General features: G+C 45.5%; 2 protein-coding genes across 2 annotated transcripts; both read left to right on the top strand.

The window, feature by feature from the left end:
• Window positions 1-7180: 7180 nt before the first annotated feature.
• On the top strand, window positions 7181-9872 carry LOC116783456 (GTP-binding protein 8-like). The gene is made up of 7 exons (XM_032681027.1): window positions 7181-7474; window positions 7799-7800; window positions 7834-7930; window positions 8408-8538; window positions 8876-8975; window positions 9395-9513; window positions 9806-9872. The coding sequence occupies exons 1-7, from the start codon at window positions 7181-7183 to the stop codon at window positions 9855-9857; spliced, it is 795 nt and encodes a 264-aa protein (XP_032536918.1). The 3' UTR covers window positions 9858-9872.
• Window positions 9873-13159: 3287 nt separating this feature from the next.
• LOC116782851 (transcription initiation factor TFIID subunit 13) lies at window positions 13160-15574 on the top strand. Its single transcript, XM_032679883.1, has 4 exons — window positions 13160-13287; window positions 13417-13495; window positions 13989-14086; window positions 14920-15574. Exons 1-4 carry the CDS (start codon window positions 13261-13263, stop codon window positions 15088-15090), a joined length of 375 nt encoding a protein of 124 aa, XP_032535774.1. The 5' UTR covers window positions 13160-13260; the 3' UTR covers window positions 15091-15574.
• Window positions 15575-17552: the final 1978 nt, after the last annotated feature.

Raw genomic sequence — 17552 nt, 5'->3', positions numbered from 1 at the left:
AGGAGGACTGTAGGTCTGAGTTTATTCAAAATGGCTCCCCTATTTATAGAGGGGGAAAGGAAGGTTCTGGAACTGGGGGCAGAGACTTCACAAATAAGGGAAGGGAAGGAGGGTACAAGCCTTAAAAGGGAGAGCATGGGAGGAGTTCTACCCAAGTAGGGTAATGGGGGAAGGACATGACCAAATATGGGGATTCTGCACTGTGGCAGAATCCAACCAATGGGAAAACAGTAGTTAAACATGAGGCAAAGAACATTATAAAATTGAATAAAAACATGGGGGTACAACATGTTTGAACGGGCATTAACACAGGAAAGTAATTTTCTCAATCAAGCAGTCTTTGTTCAGGTAATGATATATCTAATTGGTTCATAGCACACTCTCTTCTTCAGAATCCTCAGTTAAGTTGTCTTGAAGTCTTTGCTTCCATTCCTTGAACTTTTCATCGTAGATACTTCCAACACTCCTGAGAGCCCCACAGCACAGCTACAAAGCTTCTTCCTAGCATGAAGCTTTCTCTGATGAGAATTGATGAAGAGAGCGGAAATGGTCTTAGTATTTGCATTTTGACCAATGGCCTTCTGTCTAATGGACAAAGCCTAAGAGGTGTGATTTTTCATATCTGATCTTGTCATTAACAAAAGTTTTGACACTAGACTGTCATCTCCCATTAGAGAGGTTTATTGGCACAAATCATGATATCTAGCAGCTCAAGTTAGGGGCCTCAAAAGAGGGACCAGGAATGACAAAAACCCTGGGCAGTTATAGTCGTACAATCTGAACTCCCCATCCCTCACTTGACAGTCTGGACCAACAGCAATATTTGGGTCTGGGGTCTTCCCACTCTTCACTAATTCAATGTTTCATTACCAAGTGGTAATGGCCATCTTCATATCCTGTCAGGTTGGTTTTGGTGGGGCTTTTGGCCAGTTTCATAGTCCATATTGTTACATGGTTCTTACAGTTCATATCACAGAATCATTTAAGTTGGAAAAGACCCCCAAGATCTTCAAGTCCAATTCTGCCTAGTCTCTGATGTTCAAAGTGATGGCTGGAAAATAATTTTCTTATTTTTTTAATAAGCCTTTTGGGTTTTCAGTCTTTGGATTACAGACTGGCCACAACACAGCAACTTACTGCATGACTGTGAAGAACAGAAAGGTTTTATATGGTCAATTTGGCATGGGGAGGCCTGATTTACGTTTTTTGGTTTTGGAAGCCCAAACTCTCAGTCTGACACCAGATCTGGAGCCAGACAGCATGGCAGTATCGTGGCAAGAGGACCACTGCTGTGCCCCAGGTAGCTGATCTAGGCTGATTCAGGTCCTGCTGGACCTGTCTGTTCTCCACCCAACTCCAGCACAGACCTGTGGAGCTGGTTTTAAGTGTCATTCACTGTTAGATTGCTTCCTCCTCAGCTCAGAAGGCTTCTGTGTTTTGAGACCCTGTTTCACTTGAAGTCATAGATCACCATGAACGATTGCATGACATCCTGTTTCCTTTATCTTGTTTCTTGCTTGCTACCTTACTTTTATTAGCCATTCTGCAAGAGCCCTGTAAAGGGTTCTACATGTCCATTATCCCCTAGCAGAGGGACTTACCCTCCCCCTTCTGCCCCTGTTATGGACATATCAAGTGCTGGTTTTAGCTATCTTTCTGCTATGTGGCTGCTCAGTTGTTATTAGTGGTTCAACCCCTGGAAGAGCAGAGTTTTGCAAAAAGTGGCTTCATGCTGCTGCTGCTGCTGCTGCTGCTGCTGCTGCTGCTGCTGCTGCTGTGTAGTCCCTCCCCAAGGGCTTCTGTCAGGGCCCAGGCTCTAACTGTGCTTTCCTCTCCATCTCCTGCTCAAAGCATGCAACAACACACACCTTGAAAAGTTTGGTTTGTTTTGTTTTTACTAGTTAAAAAACACAAAACATTTTACTTACTTTCAGAGATGCTGATTGGGTTTTTTTCTAGTATTGATGTGGCAAGTTTGGGTTAACTTTTAAGGAAAGTGTTTTAATTCCTGAACTAGGGAACTTCCTTTTGGGAGTGAAAAGGAAGGCATTTGAAGAAACTATTACTGGATTTATAAATTATCAAATAACACTTTGCCTGCATCAGAAATGCTTTTGGTGCAGATCATTAAAGAATACTGTAGTCTGAGCAAATGTGTATATCTGCAAGGGACAGAATGAGACCCTCCAGCCCTTACAGTGTAAAACTCAGAACTGTGGCTACATGAGCCATCAGTGCCCCTGAATTGTGGTTGCATTGCAGTTTTTGGATGCTATGCCCACAAAAACTTCAGCATGCTAAATAGGGTAACCTCAAACAGATGAGGCAATAAGATTACATTTCTAGATGATTATTATAAACAAAACAAAGGTTTGTTGTGGGATCTCAGTCATGCAACACTAGGTTACTGCATAAGCTGGTATTTTGCTTGGAAATTTCTATTATTTGAGCCTTTTGTTTTTTCATGCCATTGCACTGTTTTGGAACAGACATGGATTGTATGAAGACAGGAGCTCTGCTGATAAACCTGGTTAAGAACGTGGAGTACAGAAATGCCCTCACATAGCTTTGTTTGATGTTCTGAATGTCTGCAATAAAATCACTGCATGATGTGAGGCACAGCAAGACTGGAAAGGAAACACATGGCACTGTCTTCCTTCTTTACCAATTCCTTTATTTCAAGATTTACCTGCTGCTACCCTAGTAATGGTCATAGCCATAGCAACCAGAACTAAGGAAGCAAAAGTTTGTCTCAAGTCAATTCTTGATGCAGTGGTTATATGGTCCCCATCCCATATGCACCAATTATAGGGCTTTTCCACTTGATAGTGTCCTCACCAGTCAGTGTTATTGGCACTACTTTCATTTTTTCAGCCTAGATTCAAGGAGTTTCTAATAGCTTTAGCACACTTAAGACACAGAAATTTCTTCTCTTCTGCGCACTCACAGCACTGCATCCTGTGCTAATGACCAAGGCCAACTCTGAAAAAATGGATGTAGTAGTTCTGGTTTTGGCTCTTTGCCTGAAAGCCTGAAGTGCAAAAACAAATGCTGCAGCACAGGTCAGACCACATGCAAATAGAAAAAGTCAATAAAATTTAAGATGAATACTGAAAGAGAATTTCAGCTCTATAAAACCAGTAGAAACTACTCTTCAGCTCGGATCAGCAATATTGGCTGCAACATGAACAATAATCCCTCTGTCTTCCATTACTTTACCCCAGAACCTTTAAAAACCTTTCTCACTAATAAGTATAATGAGTATTTTAAATTTTTTAACTACTTTTAATGTCTCAGAATATCCAGTCCTTGAAGGGTTTGTAGCCTTGAATTCCTTACTGGGGATAGAGACACGTCTCTTCCCCTCCCCCCCCCCCAATAGAATTTTACATAGAGGAAAATGCAGAGTTTCTTAGTATTTTATACAAATAATTTAGCATTTAAACCTGCATATCCTAGTAACTGTAGTTCCTAAACCACCTTCCAAGTGAAAAGAACATAAGATGTATTTAAGGGCAAGCACAGATTTAGACACAATCAGCAGTGCTCTTACTGTCACAGAAAAAAGTAGGCAGGTTGGTGTGTGTGCTCTGTCCTTTTCAGCATGCTTCCTTGTCTGAGTTTCTCTTTCTGGAAATGAAACTCAAGAGCCCAGCTGGTTTGGGTTCACAGGAACCAAACTGCCCGTCCCAAATGCACAACAAGAGGCCCTCACTGCTCTCACAGAATTCCATCTCCAGCTGGTCTCACATACATCCTTCTCTGGGAAGTATCTGAAATGAATAACAGTTTGACCTGTCTCACGATGCTGGGATCAGACCAGACAAGATCAGACCAGACAAGACAGCTAGTGTTACCACTTCCTTCCAGCTCCACGCTCTTGGCCATTGTTTGGGATTTAGGTCAGTGTCAATGGTTATAGATCCCTCTTTCAAACTCCAGAGGAATGATTGTCAGAGTTTTTAATGTGGACTAAATTTGTAGTAATTCTCTAACATTTGAACTACATAACCAACAATTGAAAAAGACATCTGCTGTCACAGACATGAGGCATAGGCAATGTCAGACAGAACGCCTAATGTTAGGCAATAACATGCACAATAGGAAATAGTCTTTCAGGGGAGATACAAAGTAGACTTAAATGTTGCTAATTTACCAGCTCTGTCCACAGTAACCTGCCATCTTCCATCTTCATAGTCTGTCCTTAGAAAACCTGGACTGCAATTTAGTACAGGAAAAAAAACAAACCACCTTCCACGGAACACAGTTCTGGATTTCAGGTTTTAGATGTGAGTTTACTGGATGCTCTTGTTTATCCCACCCTTTGCTATAATTACAAGTATTCAGAAGGTCCTATACCATCTTAGTTTGTTCCTGACACCTATGTAGTCACATTAAAAGGAAGACTTAACAGTGGCTGGGACACTGGCCTGTGAACTGGGCACCTCTGTTCACATCATCACACCTGCAGAGGTACTGTTAAATGGCCCGACTGGTTTCTCTGCTGCCTTCCCTCCTGTCTCTGGCTGGCTGTTCTGGGTGTGATGTGCTAGAGAACATGTGCCTGGTGAGGGTAACTACTGCAAGGTGATTTGAAGTAGGCAAGTCTGCTGCCTGCAGCAGTGAGCTGTGTGGGACTCTGAGGCAAAAGTAGCACTTCCTCTGTTTTGCGTGTCACAGTTTGGCATAGAAATGTGGAAATCTGCCTACTGGAATGGTTATGAACATACCTCTGGACAGTGTGGTTTTGCTGTTACCTGATTCACCACAGATTTCAGTTAAAATTAGGTTGCTGCATTACCATCAAAAGGCCCCTCAAAAAAACAATTAGCAGTGTTCTTGACATAATTCTTGAAAGGTTTTGCTTTTTTTCTCTACATTTACCTATGGTTATTCACACCCCTGGGATGACAGGAGGGAGGCCTGCTCTGTAGATTCCAAACTGGTTGGAACAAAATAAAGGGCATTTGTAGATTTATTTGGGAGCACTCTTCTAAGCATGCATGTAGCAGCCAGTGATTGTGGTCTGTCCTGACCTATGCACATTTGAGCTCTGTCTTGCTGTGAAACAAAGCAGATTTTAAGAGGACTTGATTTACAGGTAGGAGAATACAGGAGGTTTTTTTCCCTACGTTTATACAGTGAACCTCTCACCATTAACAGCTTTCACTGATCATAAATTTGAGAAGCAGCATTTCTGTAGAAGTTTGTCTTACTACAAAATATTTGAAGCTATCTCTGAGACACATGTATGTTGCTGGCTGGCCTTTTCTTAAGGGATGGAAGTTCCCTCCCTACAGCTTTGTAACTGAGCTCAATACAAAGAAAGTAGGATGTAGCCTCTGTTATCTTCTAACAGTCCTTCCTGGACTTAAATCTATTCATTGTAAAAATTAAACTATTCAGAATTATAGCACTTAAAACAGAAGGCTATGATTGCAGAAAAAAGGGATCTCTGTCTCAAAGAAAATGCAACATTCCCCAGGACCCCCAGGCTTGCATGGCTGTGACATCAGGATATTTTTATATATTACTTTAATAAAGATACTGATAGAAGTTTACTTTCATTTGATGGTGCTAAAATTGTGGTACTTCTTTGAAGCTGAAATGTGTCAAGGACATACATTTATTTCTGTAGGTTTTGTAGCCCTATGAACTGTAGTCATGGAGAAATATAATGTAAAAAGCTCTGTAGTTTTTTTAATATGAAAACAGCACTCTGATACATATCAATTAAGCAGTAAAACTTCACAGGTTTTTTACTATAATGTGAACACAGGTGGCAACAGTTTTGTGGTTAGTTTGGGTTTGTTTATTTTATCCAAAATAGAACTGACCTCTATATAGTTCAACTTAAACAGAAATTACTGATTTTTTTCTTTAATTTCTTAATTTTTTTACTTATCAGGATAGCTCTTGGAAAACTGATGGCTGCAGCAGGGAGCCAGAGGATGCTGCAGGACTAGGTTGTTTTGCCCTGTTCCGTGGCCAAACAGAGCATCAGTGCACAGAGCCCTCAGCAGCTCAGAGGTGTTGCTGGGCTTGGCCTGAGTCTGTAAGAACACAGATGAGAAGACCCAAAGCTAAACAGATGACAAAAACTCAGAGGAGCTGTTGACTCCCTCAAAGGCAGAGAGGCCCTGCAAAGAGGCCTTGATAAATCAGAGGGCTGGGCAATCACCAACCATATGAAGTTTAATAAGGGAAAGTGCTGGATTCTGCACCTGGGATGGGGCAACCCTGGATGTTCATACAGACCGGGGAATGAGCTGCTGGAAAGCAGTGTTACAGAAAGGGACCTGGGAGTCCTGGTCAACAGCAAATTGAATATGAGTCAGCAGTGCCCTGGCAGCCAAGAGGGACAACCGTGTCCTTGGGGGCATCAGGCAAAGCATCACCAGACAGTCGAGGAAGGGGATTGTCCCCTTCTGCTCTGACCTGAGGCGGCCTCACCTTGAATATTGTGAGCAGTTTTGGGCACGACAATATAAGAATATAGAGCTGTTAGAGCGTGTCCAAAGGCGAGAAATGAAGATGGTGAAGCATACAGAGGGGAAGCCATACAAGGAGTAGCTGAGGTCACTTGGTCTGTTCAGCCTCTGAGGGAGACCTCACTGTGGTCTTCAACATCCCCATGAGGGGAAGCGGAATGGTTTGCACTGATCATTTCTCTCTGGTAACCAGTGGCAGGATCCGTGGGAATGGCCTGAAGCTGTGTCAAGGGAAGTATAGGTAGGATATTGGAAAAAGGGTTTTCACCCAGAGGGTGTCTGGGCACTGGAACAGGCTCCCCAGGGAAGTGGTCACAGCACCAAGCCTGACAGAGCTGAAGAAGCGCTTGGACAATGCTCTCGGGCACATGGCGTGATTCTTGGGGCTGTGTCCTGTGCAGGGCCAGGAGCTGGACTCCACGGTTCTTGAGGGTCCCTTCCAACTCCGCATATCCTGTGATTCTGTAAATAGCCGGGCCTGGGAAGGGCCTGCCCCTCTCAAAGGGCGATATGGACAGCAGAACACTGCCGCCGCCGAGCCGGACCCTGACAGCACCGGGCCAGGCGGGGGCACCCGAGATACCGCGCCCGCCCCGCTCCGCCCCACTATCCCTCTGTCCCGCCCCGCTATCCCGTTGTCCCGCCCGCCGCCTTCCGGGCCTGCCCGGGTCCCGCCTGCAGGCGCCGGGATGCTGCTGTCGCGGGCGGGCGGTGTGGCGGGCCGGGTCCCGCCGCCGCTGGCCGCCCTGTCCCAGGTGCTGCGGCTGGAGCAGAGCCGCCGCACCGGGATCATGTTCCCGCTGCAGAAGCTGGAGCGGTACCTGGCGCCCGGCACCGACACGGCGTGGTTCCACATCTTCGAGCCCGGGCTGGGCGCCCTGCAGCGCGCCGAGGCGCTCTTCAGGTCCAGTCAGGGCCACCCCATCGACTACGTGAGCTCCGCCGTCCGCATGGACCACGCCCCGCCGCCCGCCCTGCCCGAGGTCAGGGCTGCGCTGCCCTCGCACCCCTTGGCTGTGGCCGGGCTGGGACAGCGGCTTCCCACCGCCCGGGCCGGGCCGAGCTGCTGGGGCAAAGGGGTGTTGGCGGTGGTTGTGTAGCTCTGGGGGCGGCAGTGTCAGAGCACTGCACAGTGCGTGCTGCACTTACTGCTGCTGTTTTAAAATAGTTCATTTGTTGTTGCTCTCCGTTGTGCAGCCCAGCAGCCCGGCGTGCCCGTGGCACAGGACACTGCTGTCCCCAGGCACTGGCACCAGGGGCTGGGAAATGACCAGGACTGTGGTACTGCCCCGGCACATTGAGGGCAGGTGTAGATGTGCCCTCTCTGCCTCTCCCTCTGCAGGTGCTTCATTGGCCGAAGCAATGTGGGGAAATCATCTTTAATCCGGGCCTTGTTTTCACTGTCTCCAGAAGTGGAGGTCAGAGTGTCAAAAACTCCGGTGAGTGACTTTTTTAACTTTTGTCCGTCTTTGTCAGAAACTGGTGTCAGAAGGGTGGCAGGGGACAAGCTCCTGAGTAACCTGAAACAGCAGGAGAACGTGCCAGCTGTGGTGGCCACCAGCTCATGGATGGCAACGGCCTTGCTCAAGCACAGGAAGAGGCAGAAAGAGCCGAGTTTAGCTCTTCAGCCAGGCCTGGCACGTGTGCCAGACAGAGGAGTTGCACAGCTGAGCAGATGTGCTGTTAAGTCCTTTTAGAAGAAGCTGAGACACCCGTGAAGGCATTTTTAGTCTGTTTTATGGACAGAGCCATGTAGGATTGCTACAGCGGTAGGAGACTGGGCAGCTTAAAGCAACAGTAGCATTCGGGGGGGGCAGGGGCATAGAGATGTTTTGTGGGGCATCTCCTAGTACACTGCTTAAAGCAGCTTTTTAAAACCACTGCCTTCCCTGATCTTGCCTAAATCCACTTCTCAGGGCCACACCAAGAAGATGAATTTCTTCAAAGTAGGGAAGTACTTTACTCTGGTGGATATGCCAGGATACGGCTACCGCGCCCCGCAAGACTTTGTGGAGATGGTGGAGGCCTACCTGCAGGAACGGCGCAAGTAAGGGACTTTCACAGCGGTGAATGCCGGACACCTACATACAGTGTCATGTAATTAGGTGAAAAAATGAAGAGGGGTAGGTGCTTCCAGTGGTAGTGTCGGTTAGTTCTGATATCATTTCCCCAGGAGCTTCTGCAGTGTCATTCATTCATGCTCAGATCAAAACAACAGAAAAGACTGAGGTGCTGCTCCATGCTGACCTTCATCTTCCATGCGTGGCTTTTCTTGACTCTTCCTATCCCCAGATCTCATGTTTTTATTTCTCCTTATGATTTTGGAAGTAGCAGAGCAGGCATGAAATAATGGTGGCAATTACTGTTGCTTGTCTTTCTGGCAGCTTGAAGAGGACTTTTCTGTTAGTTGATGGTGTAGTTGGACTCCAGAAAACAGATCATATTGCAGTAGAGATGCTGGAAGAGTTTGGAATTCCTTATGTGGTAGGTAATGCTGCTTTCTTGGGTTGGTTATAAGGTACGGGTAATCTGTAAAGGTGTGTACCCTGTACTTGAGTTTATGCAGGTTGTTCTATCCATGCAGTAAGCCAACCCCCTTTATTGTTAATAAAATATGCCTAAAATGTGCTGAGTAAGGCAAGTGGGATTTAAGGGGTTTTTTGCTTTGTTTATTAAATGGATACTTTTTTTTCAGTGCTCAGCTTGAGGGGCTTGAAAATGCCTGCTCCTTATGCAGGCTATAGAAGTGTTTTGGTGAAGTGTGTTCAATTTTTCCCCCTAGATATGACCCAGAGCTTTCAGTCTGCCTTGCAAGATGGTCCAGGACTCTTACAGATGTTCCAGGCTAGCAGCAAAATAATCTTATTTTCCTCTTTTAATCCTCCCTTTCTGGATCCATGCAGATGGTGTTAACCAAAATTGACCGAGCTGCCCGGGGACTGTTGTTAAAGAATGTACTGGGGATCCAGGAGTTTGTAAAGGAGAACACTCAGGGATGCTTTCCTCAACTGTTCCTGGTCAGGTAAAGTTCTGCTGTGCTGCTGCCATTTCCTTTTGGGTGATAAATTCAGTAGGGCAAGCTGAGCTGAAATGAGTTTGTCCACTTTAGAGGCAGCCCGTCTCTATGCACCAAGGATGGAGGGTGGGGAAATGTCCCTTTTCTTCTTCCCTCTCCTCTGCAGAGTCATTTTCAAGGTTGCTTCTTCCTTTGGCCTTTCTTGGAGGTGGGCAGCAGTCCTGGTGCTGGATGTTAGCAGGCTTTGCCATTCTATTTGGAGTTCTGGTAACAGTAGCAGCTGTAATTGTTGCATTAGGGAGCCGAACTTGAGGCTCATACCAAGGTGTACTGCACTGTGGGAGATGTAACTGAACACAGCCAGTGGCTCTTTGCTCGTATTACTCCAAGACACAGCATTATCTGGCACTAAACATCCACACCTCTGTTTCCACAGTTCTGTGGAGTTTCAGGAGTTCACTTGCTAAGTTGTTTGTAGCCCACGTTACTGGAACCTACCTGCTGTAGAGACCAGCTGAAAAGACTGACTCCTGATCTGCTCAGCTCATCTGGAACAAAAGGTCTGTGGTTTTTTGTTGTAAATAACACAAGGTACTAGAATTATTTAGGATAAATCATATATGTAAAACTAAGCTTTTCGCTTATTAAGTTCATCAGTTCAAGAAGTTTGCAGTATGAGTGAATCCAGGTTATTATAAAACTGTTTTATGAAACCTACATGATTGTGCAGATGAACCTCCAAAGAGAAGTTTTAATACAGCATTTCCTCTCCTTCCACGGAAATGTTCAAAAAGATACCACTGCATGCCTAAATTCTGCTATATTTAGGATATTAGAGATAGTCTAGTAATATCTTTAATAAAGAGGCATTTAGTTTAGAATAGAAAAACTATAGCCCTAACATTAAGCAAACTGTACTTGTCCAGTTGAACTGAATGATACACAGAAGTTTACTTTTCTCTGTTAGGGTTAGAGTTAGGATAGCGGGAGCGAAAAGCTACCACTTGTACAACCTTCCTGCTTTAAGGCCATCTAGAGTGGAAATAGCCAACATATTGTGTGTGAAGGTGTGTTTGACTTTCTGTGTGTTTTACTTTTGTAACTTTTTGTGTTTCTGCATTCAGTAGGTGCAGTGAGATCGCATGCCTTGCTTGCATACATCGAGTTGTCCCGGTTCCAGATGAGTGAAGGAAAGGACACATCTTCATGGGATCTACTCTTTGATCACTGTTGGCTTGAAACAGTGAAATGAAAGACTGGCCATCTGGAGGAACTCTCTTTTTCTGCACATTATCATCAGTCAGTGCTGCATTTCTGTTCTCGATCCAGCATGAAGTTCTGCATCTGCACTTGGATGAATTGCCAGATCTGAGACCTGTTGTCCATTATCTGTGTCTGTTCTGCCCTGGCAGCTGAAGCACAGTACTGATGTGTCCCATACTCTTTAGGGGTACTGTAGCAGCTCAGAGAACTGTGTCCCACACCAGCTGTGTCTGACTAAGAGCACCTGAAACTGTGAAGTTTACGAGGTACAGAGTCAGACAGAAGGAGAGCTGTCAATAGCAGCAGTCATGCAGGAGAACTTAGACCAAAGCTATTAAGTGCCTGTGTCAACTCTGGCACTCGGACTTTGGTCATGTCTTAACGTGGCCAAATATGGGTGTGCAGTTCTCCAGGTTACTTACATTAAGTGTTTTAACCTCATGAAAGGGCAGTTTTTTCTAAACCACTCTGAGGGTGAGAAGGTGACATTTATAGCCCTTTCATTATGCAACTTCTTGTAACTCTCAGACTAGACATGAGGTGTGAGGCTTGTTTTCAGCACTCATGTAAGAAGTGGGGAATGTGATAAATGCAGTAGAAAGACATGGCTCTCTAGCTTCTGCATTTGAACAGTAATTAAACCTGTAAGTCTCTTAATGTTTTACCTCTAATCCCAAATGCTACAGGGCAAACCAGCCCGGGGGATGCATGATCCTAGGGGAAGTGCAGTAGTATCTAGACAGATGGAACAGGTGAAAGTGAACACTTCAGGAAGAATTCTTAGTATTTTAAAACCAGGATTTTTGAAAAGCATTGGTCTTGTCATGGCTGTCATGTCATTCTGAGCATTTTGCTCGGCCATTTGCAGGCAAGAACAACACAGTTGGATTCTTGAGTGCAACAGTGCCCCTGTGACAAGTGACAAGTAAGACAGCAAATAAAAGCAAGTCCTCTCCTTTACTTAAACAGTGAAACTTATGTTTAAGTGTCTTCACAGGAACTTGCTTTGGGTAAACAGGTGTCTGACACACTACTGGACTTTGTATGCCAAGTTCTTAAGGAACATGCTGTATGAGGAGTTGCACTTTCTCAGACCAAGGACACAAATGCTCTCCCTTTCCCCTTGATGAGTGGTGGGTGGGCCTGGCAGCTTACTGAAGCAGTAGAGCTCATTTCGGTTTTAAATTCAGATGTCTTGGGTTGTTTGCAGTGCATAGGCTTCTCTGCAGGCACCCAGCATTACCTTGTAAACTTTTGCCTCTTCTGCACCTGTTATTCGCAGAATGATCTTGAGTACTAGCTTCTGTGGAAAAGGATTCCACCCTGTGCATCTTCCTTGGTCTTTCAGCAGTAATTTCTCCTTTTTCTTTCTCTACTGTCTGTGTCTGATCTAGTCTGTCACCTTAACACTGGCACTACAAAGGCAGTATTTTTCAACAATGTCCAAAATTAGAACATTACAGTCTGGACAGTTGCACTACTCAATCATTAACAAACTAGTGGAATAATTGGGCTCAGAACATTGAAGTCAGTGGGTCATACTCCAGTTGCGCAGCAGTTACAAATGGAACGCTGCAATGATCTATTCTGGAATTTGTCCAGGTGAACATCTTTACAAGTAATCTGGAGCAGATGCATTGTTATCAACAGTGCATGGCACCAAACTGGGGGGAACAGTTGATACGCTCAAGGGCAGGGCTGCCATTTAGAGGGACTTGGGAGAGCTGGAGGAAAGGGCTGACAGCAAACTTATGAAGTTGAACAGGACTGGAGCACCTCCCCTACCAAGACAAGCTGAGGAAGTTGGGGCTGTTCAGCCTGGAGGAGAATGTGAGAGCCCCCTAAAGGAAAGCCTATAGGAAAGCCAGAGAGGGACTCTCTGTCAGGAACTGTAGTGACAGGATGAGGAGTAATGGGTACAAATTGAAAGAGAAGAAACTTAGGATAGATGTTAGGAAGAAATTCTTTATTGTGAGAGTGGTGAGACACTGGAACAGGTTGCCCAGGGAGGTTGTGGATGCCTCAACCCTGGTGATGATCAAGGCCAGGTTGGATGGGGCAGGGAGGTTGGAACAAGATGATCTTTAAGGTCCCTTCCAACCCCTTAACATTCTATGATTCTATGAACGTGGGCAAGTGCGTCTTTCTCAAGGGAAGGAAAAGCCCCTGCGAACCCCGCAGGCAGACTGGGAGACCTTTTTAACATTATGGCTAACCTTCCTTCAAGCAGGGGAATGGACCAGACACCTCCCCAGTTCACTTTCAGACCACGATATCCTGATCTGACAATCCAATAATATGTCGACTACAGATATAGGGAAGGTCACCACACTTCTCCCACTAAATCCTTGGTGCCACGACTCCAACCAGCTCCCGCCCAGCCGGCAGCACCGCCCCGTGCCCGCCCCTCCACAGCTCGGCGGGCTGGGCGAGGCGGGGCCGGGCAAGGGGAAGGGGAATAGGAATCCCTTCCGGCGCAGCCCGGCAGCCATGGCCGATGAGGAGGAGGACGTGCCCGTGAGTGGCGGGAGGGGCTGCAGTTCCCGGTGGTCCCCATCCCATCCCACCCGCGGGCGGGGGTGCAGCGGGAAGGGGCTGGGTCCCGGCGGGCGCTGACCGCGGCCTCTCCCCGCTGTGCCCGTGTAGTTCGAAGAGGACGCGGAGGACGCCGGCGGGGGCCTGGACGGCGGGCAGGGCAGGAGGAAGAGGCTGTTCTCCAAAGAGCGTGAGTCGAGCTGGGCCGGACAGCCCAGCCCAGCCTGGTCATTGAGCTGAAACTCTGAGCAGATAGCTGTGGAGTTCCTAAACTCAATTTTCCTTAGCAAAACAGCGGCTTTCATTCTGTGCCCTGGCTGCAAGTGCAGAAAGCTGTCATGTAGACAGACCCCCCCCAAAAATACTGCTGGTGCATCCTCTGAACCGAGCTGTGCCCAAAGTCGGTTGTGTTGTAAGTCAGTGTATAGGGCTCTGCAGGCTAAATGAGTATAAAGAGCTTGTCATCAGATGTGCTTTTCTGCATGTACAGCACCTGGCTTTTGTTGGTTTCTGTTTATTTCTTGTATGTTTGCTCAAGTATTGCCCTGCCTAACAGACAAGAGTTACATTCCTGCACCACCCTGGAGCAGGAATGTGCAGGCTGGTGAACTCTAACTAGATGTGTGCTGCTGACACTACAGAATGGATGAAAGGAGCCTCACACTGAGTGTTTCTTTGTGCAGTAAGATGCATGATGTATGGATTCGGGGACGACCAGAACCCTTACACAGAATCTGTGGACATTCTTGAGGACCTTGTAATAGAGTTTATCACAGAAATGGTAAGTCAGCTCTAGACAGCATGGTCAAAACGTCCTCACAAGGACTTTAGTCTTCTAAATAATACCTCTGACTCAAATACTGCATTATCCCAGGCCCCAAAATCATGGTGCTAGTAGGAGAAAGCTAAACTTGGATTTTGCTTTTCCAAGGGAAAGGCAAAATTCATGCACCTTGCTCCACGTGGATTTAGAAAACTGAGGTCCTTAAGTAGCGTTTAAATTAGTATTGTAGGAGGGAAAATTCACATCTGACTTTGGGGGTCACTGTGGCATCACTCTATGTGCAGCTGACAGAAGACAAGGCTCAGCTTCGAAAATCTGTCAACTTTTTGTGTTGACCCAGTGTCTTTACGTGGATGGGAACATAGCTCTGCTGCAAAAGAAATGCATTCTGGGGCCTGAAGCCTGAAACCAGGTATTTGGATACTCTTTTAAAGTATCCAAGCATTCCCCTTTTGAAAGGTTGCCCTTGCCTTTCCTTATCAAAATACCCTACACTGTCCTCTGATAGGGTTACCTCACATTGCTTCCAAGTTGTGCCTGATCTTCAGGCTTTTTACAGGCTGGGCATCATACTTGTAATCTAGCTTTAGTTTTGATACCATTATGTGATGTATATATACAGCTGTGTGTAGGTGTAGGTGACAGGGAGCTGGGGACAGCAGAGCAACAGTAAGTCCATGGTTTTCTGGGAAGTTCTGTTGTGACTAGGATGATGGTGCCCAGATGCTGCAATTGCTTTGTTACAAAATTACAGGAAATAAAGTGGAATTGAGAACTTAAAAAAGTGGCAAAGGAACCCTGTTGACTTTCCTTTTTTTCCCCTCTGACAGACACACAAGGCCATGTCAATCGGGCGGCAGGGCCGCGTACAGGTCGAGGACATTGTCTTTCTAATTCGCAAGGACCCCCGGAAGTTTGCCAGGGTTAAAGACCTCCTTACTATGAATGAAGAACTGAAACGAGCCAGAAAGGCCTTCGATGAAGCAAACTATGGATCTTGATTCTGTGCACAAGCTGCACTGGGGCTTCATCTGGGCTGCCCAAGTAACGGCAGCTGCCCAGTAAGAAGGAAGATCGTGTGTGTTGTTTGGAGGGGTTATTCAGGATGAAGGTCACTGCTGGGATGTCTGCCCTCGCTCCCAGCCTTTTCTGAGAACTATTCAAGCAGCTGAAATGTTATCTGATTGTATGTGGTATACTTGGGTATTTTTATACCATTTTAGGAAATGAAAAATTCCTGTAATGGCAGGAAGCCTGTTTGAAGTAGACCTGTGTTGTATCAGATGGCTAGACAGCTGATGATCCATGATTCTCTACAGCTATTTCAGTTATCACTGGGTACTCCTGTGAGAGGAAACCCAGAAAATGGATCTTGGTTATCTGGACACAGGCTGGACACAGCCTTCAAGCCCAAACTACTCTAAAAGTTCTGCTTTTTGCTCTGTATATGCTCTTTGAATAAAACATTTTAAGTTTGTGCCTACTCCTCATAACTAAACTTACACTGATCGATTCACACAAGATGCACAATAGAGGGGTTTTTTACACTTAACAGGCTAGGAAGGTTATTTTAATTTTTGTCCTGGTGGGCACAGCTCTTTTATTTTTTACCGCTCTTAAGCCTAAGAAATTGAACTTAGCCCATTCCTGATTTACTTCCACTTACAACCTTTCCTTATCCCTGTTAAGCAGGTGCTCTCTACCAAACCAGATTCCTGTTCTTTGTTCTGAGAATTTTTTTCCTTAATATTTCCTGGTGATCCTGCTCATGGGAATTACTTACAAGCAAAAGCCTGGCAGAAACTACCAGGCCAGTTGCTTGTTCTAACACTATGGAATACCTGTACCTTACACTGCCAAGCAGACAAAAATTGCACTTATATTAAAAAGATTTTTGGACAGTGAGAAACATGTTCATCAGTCAGGAGTTTACTGTTGCAGGCCAGACTGTGCTTTCCCCTATTTCTGGAAAAACAGTAGGTTCAGCTAACTCCTCATTTCAGGACAAAAGCAACAATGCTAAAACAGCAATACTACTGCATGTCAAGGCTGTCCCCTCTACAAGCAGCACAGAAAGAAGGGTGTACGACTTGGAAAAGTGTTTGCAAGTCTTTTATCCTAAGCAGCAGTAAGTGATCAGCTGCAGCCTTCTGCTGTGAATGGTAACTAACTGCACTGTGGATTTGACAGCAGCACTTAACATGTGGTCGAGCAATACAGAAGGGTCACTGAGTGAGAGTAACAAAGTCGCTGCTCCTGGACAAGGCCAGGTAAAAGGATGAAGACTATTCAGCTGTTTGGAACACCCTTAAAATATAAAAAAACCACCCATTAAAAATAGCTGTTTTACAAAAACAAAAAAACGGTTGCTACTTTCTTAGCAGAATTCAGAATTTGAGTTACTGAGACACCATTAGAGTTCAGATGGTTTACTTTAAAAAAAAAATAAAATAATTGAAATTACTTCCTTCAATCCAGGGTCAGACACCTATTGCTGCAAAAATAGAATCAATATCCATGTTCTCAGTAGATTCTTTCCACACAGGGCCGGGGCTTCCTTCAAGCAGCAGCTGCTTAGGGGTCCCTGCTGTGCTTAGTCTGACACGGGCTGTATCAGCATCAGAACGTTCTTCTTGACTCAGAGGTCCATCCTGGTAGGCGGGGAGGATGAGTGATGCACTTGTCTCACAGACCCCAGAAAGTTCAGAAGGCTTTTGCTGAACAGTCTTCAGAGCTCTCTTCAAGCGTGCAGACGATTTGATCCTCCTTGGACAGAGCCATGTCCCGAGGTACCGCCTTGGCCACACTTGGTGTGTGTGGGACCCATACAGGAGGTATTTACGGACAGATTGTTGACACAGCGCAGTTTTTCTTCAAGCTTAAAAGGAGGCAAGGTGCACAAAACATAACTTTATCAGATACTGAAGTGTTACTTCATTTGGAGTTTGGAGAGATTTGGTTATTAGCCTTTATCATTTCCTTTGTCATACCAAGGAAACATAACAGCACCTTCTATATAGCACTACTATAATAGTACCCAGGGCAATCTGAAGAAAGACAACCCATGCATCATACAACTGTTACCATTAAACATGCAGATGATTGAAGTTGCATTTGTTATGTATTTATGCATTTGTTAGCCTTTTAGATCCTTTCACAAGTGACTGATGCTAAACAGAATGCTCATGTCAGAGCATCAAGTAACCTGAACTAGTGATCCCGAGTTTAAAAAGAACGGCTTAGACCACTGTGTTTCACTATACTGTAGTAATATATGTATTAAAATGTGAAGTGTTACATCCAGAAATCCCACACCCATGCAAAAACTACCTGCATCCTTGAGCTTCCACGTGGTGCAGCCGTTTGGTTTTCAACAACTTGTTACGCAGAAAATAAGCTTCTGATTGAGTTTATTGTTTTTGCACCACAGAATAGCTTTCCTGAGTGCCTCTGACAGCTCCCA

Source organism: Chiroxiphia lanceolata, chromosome 2 (assembly GCF_009829145.1).
Source record: "Chiroxiphia lanceolata isolate bChiLan1 chromosome 2, bChiLan1.pri, whole genome shotgun sequence".
Lineage (NCBI taxonomy): Eukaryota > Metazoa > Chordata > Aves > Passeriformes > Pipridae > Chiroxiphia > Chiroxiphia lanceolata.
This window is presented reverse-complemented; position numbering and strand designations above follow the sequence as displayed.